Here is a 3726-nt window from a genome sequence, read left to right as displayed (position 1 = left end):
GGGAGCGCCGCCGCGCTTCCCAAGTGGCGCACTGTAGCAGTGCGCCACCGGGCCGGCCCCACAATGTCCTAATGTCTAACGTTAGTGTTCCCCCACTCTCAGCAGGGTTGGCTGTGGAAGCTGATAGTTTAATTTCAGACATGGTTCCCAGGGAAATAAAACCAGTAGTAATCTCTCACAATAAAAGGAGATGACACGTAGACCTCCCTGTGATCCCTGATAGTCACTTAGGTTCACCATCCCTCAGCCTGAGCTCTCGTTTAGGGAAGAGCAGGCTCTGTGGGGAGGCTGGGAAACGGGGCAGCAGGGCTTCTCACACGCACTCTTCCCCACGTGGAGCCCGACTTCTAAGAAAGATCTGGGTGCGGGGCTTCATCAGGCAAATAATCTTCTAGTTCTCAGCTTACTCAGGTATGTTTTGCTTTTCCTGTTTTTATAGGGATAAAATGGTGACTTTGGAAACCTAACTTATGTATTTTGATCTTCAGAAACGTTTCGGAAACAGCAACTGTCTGGGGAACATGAGGCAGCTTTGATCCTCTAATTTGTGCCACTAAATGCCAATGCTCGTGGGGTGGGGTAAGGGGTGGAATGGAAGGGAGAGGAAGGAAGGCTGGGGGGCGATGCAGGAGGAAAATGTTCTTTCCCTTCTTTGGGTTTGTGGTTTGTCTGCTTGTTGCTCACGAGGGTCGGGGACCTTCTTTTCTTTTCTCCCTCAGGCAAAACACTCGCCGAAATCGCCCCTCTGGGCTTTTCTTTGCCGGCGGTAATAACAATGTTAGCCACCATGCAGCTGGCGCTCGCCGCTCCCGCCTCTCAGCTATGTTGCCACATGGCAAAAACAAGAGGGAGGAAAAACAAACCAGCAGGCACATGCTGGCGAGATGCCCGAGTGTGCCAGGGAAGGACTGGCTCTGAGCTGCTCAGATAAGAACAATAGCCTTTGTTGCTATTTTCTCCATAGGGACAAAGCTGGCCATGCGACATAGGCCACTCTGAACATGGGTTTGGAGAAGCAGTAGTGAGGGGTGGGTGGAACGAAGACTGGGGGACAACGTGCCCCTTTTCGATTTGGCAGTCACCCGTTACCTTAGACATAATCTCTCTTGTCTAGGCACGAGTGTGCCAAGTCTGGGGACTTGCTCAGGGTCATCTAGCAAGTGAGGGGTACAGTTAGGGCCCCGGCCTTTGAAACTGCTTTCAGTGTTCGTCTGGCTGGCATAGTAGGAATCTGCCCAGCTGCCCTGGGGAGTCAGACCACCCTGAGTAATGACCCAGGACCAGGGGGACTGAAGCTCTAAAGTGGTGAAGACTCAACATTGGGATGGCACCACCCTCAGGCAGAAGAGATGGACCCCAGGCAGCTTTGGTTTCATCTCTGGTCAGGAACTCAGGCAAACAGCTACATCAAATGAGGCAGGCAGAGTGATGTTTCCCATGCCCCAGTCAGCTCTTTCCCTGGATGTCTGGAACCAATACAGCCTTCTTCTCCATTTACTGTTGCTGCTGCCCAGTGTGTCCAGGATCAAGTCCACGTCCCCACTACCTCCTCAAAGTCTGCTGTAGCAATATTCTTTAAAAGCAGCAGGCAAAGGTCTTTGAGTTGCTTACCCATGAAAGATCCAGGTGCTGCATTCATCAGCCTTGGTAATGTAATTCTCAGGCAGGAGTCCAGAACAGCCGGTGGTTAAGGATGTGCCGTAGATCCAGCCCTCGCTGGTGCTGGTCTGCTCCATGGGAGACATGAAGATGAAGTCCCCAGGGACCAGCTCCAGCTCATCGTCATTCTGTGGGGTGTAGGGGTAGATCACCTGTAAGGTCTGAAACAGGAAGAGAGAAGGAGTGAGACCCGTGTGATATTCTGAGCACCTTGAGGGTGGGCTGTGTGTTCTGCTTATTTAACAGTGCACACCTCTGGGTGGGGACATATGAGGAGCCCCTGGTGTCTGCAGGCTCTGAGTAGATTTGGATTCCAATCAGAAAGCACTTCTCTCTTCAAGGTGTGTGTGTGTACCTGGCACTACGGGGTGGTTCCAGGCTTTCTTTCATTTCCCATCAGGATTCAGATATGGCTTTTGGAAATTCGTGTCAAAGCCCATGGGCTCTCCAGTCAACAGCTGCACAAATGGACTTGGACCTAGTTTTCCCTGCTCCATCTGCTGGGACAGGCACCATAATAGACACTTGAAACCAGCTCATGGGAAGTAAGTCTTCCATGTGGGGGTTACAGATGGGCCAGGTGGAGAGACCCTCCTATAGGAAGAGTCTGGGAATAAAGTATTCCCCTTTCTAGGTAACTTAGTTTTTTATACAAGACACAGTTCCTGCCTTCAAGGAGCTTTCTTTAAACCTATAGTTTTAACAAACTCTGAAAGAAAAATGTGTTTCCTAGACATCAGTGTGGGCGTCAGCGTGTAACCAGCTTTCATTCCTGAGCAGATAAAGAACATATGTTCCTTCTCTGGGCTCAGAAAAAGCCCCCAAGGACAACCACAGGCCATGCCACTTGTCTGATTAATTCCATGTTTTTTTCCGCCTTCCTTTCCTGGTATACATAAACATCACGGGCATAGGCCTGAAGGTACTTTAGAAAACATTTATTTTACTATATTTTTAAATTAACAGCAAGTGACCTCAATAGTAAGGAAAATATTTCCTATTCTATTTGTTTCACAAGGGACACCAAGATGCAGAATCCTTTAACAGCTTTTTCTGAGGTTCCAAAGCCGTTTGTGGCAGGCTAAATATTCTGGTTCCCACCTTCAGATTTGTAAATTTGGCCTCAGTTTTCTCATCTGTAAAATAACACTTGGACTATAAATGTTAAATGAAAGAGTTTAGGGTTCCTTGGTGGCCACTTTCTCCACTTCCAGGTGCGCGGAGGTGGTGTGTCCCCCACGCGCTGCAGGCTTGCGCGGCCGCCGGCTCGTGATTGCTTGCGAGGCCGTCGGAAGCCAGGACAGTACCTGGGGCGAAGCCAGCGCCGCGCTCCGCCCTTCCTACCAGTAGGCCGATTCCGGTGGTAGCATCCGGTAGGGAAATGGTCGTGCTTTCGGTGCCCGCCGAAGTCACTGTGATCCTGTTAGATATCGAAGGTACCACAACCCCGATTGCTTTCGTGAAGGTGAGGGGCGGAAGGGAGCGGGGAAGTTACTTACGCTTTAAAACAATTAAAAATATTTTTAAGTTTTGCAGACCCTGCAGTAGAGGCACGAGGCTTAGGAGAGGCGGTGTGGCTTTGCATCTGAAAGGGGAGGAAGCAGAAAGGCTGCGGCGGGTTACGGGGAGGCTTTTCCTCAAGGCACCATCTTCTCCCTCCCCCGACCTTGCTTTCTGTTAGATGCAGATGGGTGGGAAGGGATGGAAGTGGTCGCGAAAAAAGGCTCAGGGGAGCAGGTCAGCCGGAGCGGGGTGAGGCGACTTGGGCCCCCCTCCCCCGGTAGGTTTGCAACTGGTTCACTCCGCAGGTGCCCGCTTTCTGTTTAGTCTGGCGAGGCGGTGGTCGCGATGTAGTCGTTCTTGCGGCTTCTAGTCCCTCAACACGGAAAGATTGAAATATCAAGATGACTTTTCCGGTAGTGCTGGTATTTTGGGCGGTAATGGTTGCTCTTCGGCTCTTCCAGTTGCACGCTATTATTTTTCTCGACTAAGCTCTGTGCTCCACAGAGCTGATTTATTGAGCTATAGAACGAGTCTTAAAAAAAAAAAAAAAAAAAAAAAAAAAAA

At 50.3% G+C, this 3726-nt stretch overlaps 2 protein-coding genes across 2 annotated transcripts in view; one reads left to right on the top strand and one right to left on the bottom strand.

Moving 5' to 3' along the window:
* Positions 1–2217, bottom strand: part of UBASH3B (ubiquitin associated and SH3 domain containing B) — a 19089-nt gene extending 16872 nt beyond the window's left edge. Inside the window, exons 1-2 of the mRNA XM_008569220.1 lie at positions 2173–2217; positions 1612–1820 (exon numbers count right to left, since the gene is read on the bottom strand). Of these exons, the coding sequence (XP_008567442.1) occupies positions 1612–1820; positions 2173–2217 (254 nt within the window). The remainder of the gene's footprint in view (positions 1–1611; positions 1821–2172) is intronic.
* A 614-nt stretch (positions 2218–2831) lies between these two features.
* The window catches only part of ENOPH1 (enolase-phosphatase 1), a 37519-nt gene continuing 36624 nt past the window's right edge, over positions 2832–3726 (top strand). Inside the window, exon 1 of the mRNA XM_008569211.1 lies at positions 2832–3124. Coding sequence (XP_008567433.1) covers positions 3041–3124 — 84 coding nt within the window. The 5' untranslated portion in view covers positions 2832–3040. The remainder of the gene's footprint in view (positions 3125–3726) is intronic.

This window comes from Galeopterus variegatus, unplaced genomic scaffold (assembly GCF_000696425.1).
Source record: "Galeopterus variegatus unplaced genomic scaffold, G_variegatus-3.0.2 Scaffold478, whole genome shotgun sequence".
NCBI classification, from domain to species: Eukaryota; Metazoa; Chordata; class Mammalia; order Dermoptera; family Cynocephalidae; genus Galeopterus; species Galeopterus variegatus.
This window is presented reverse-complemented; position numbering and strand designations above follow the sequence as displayed.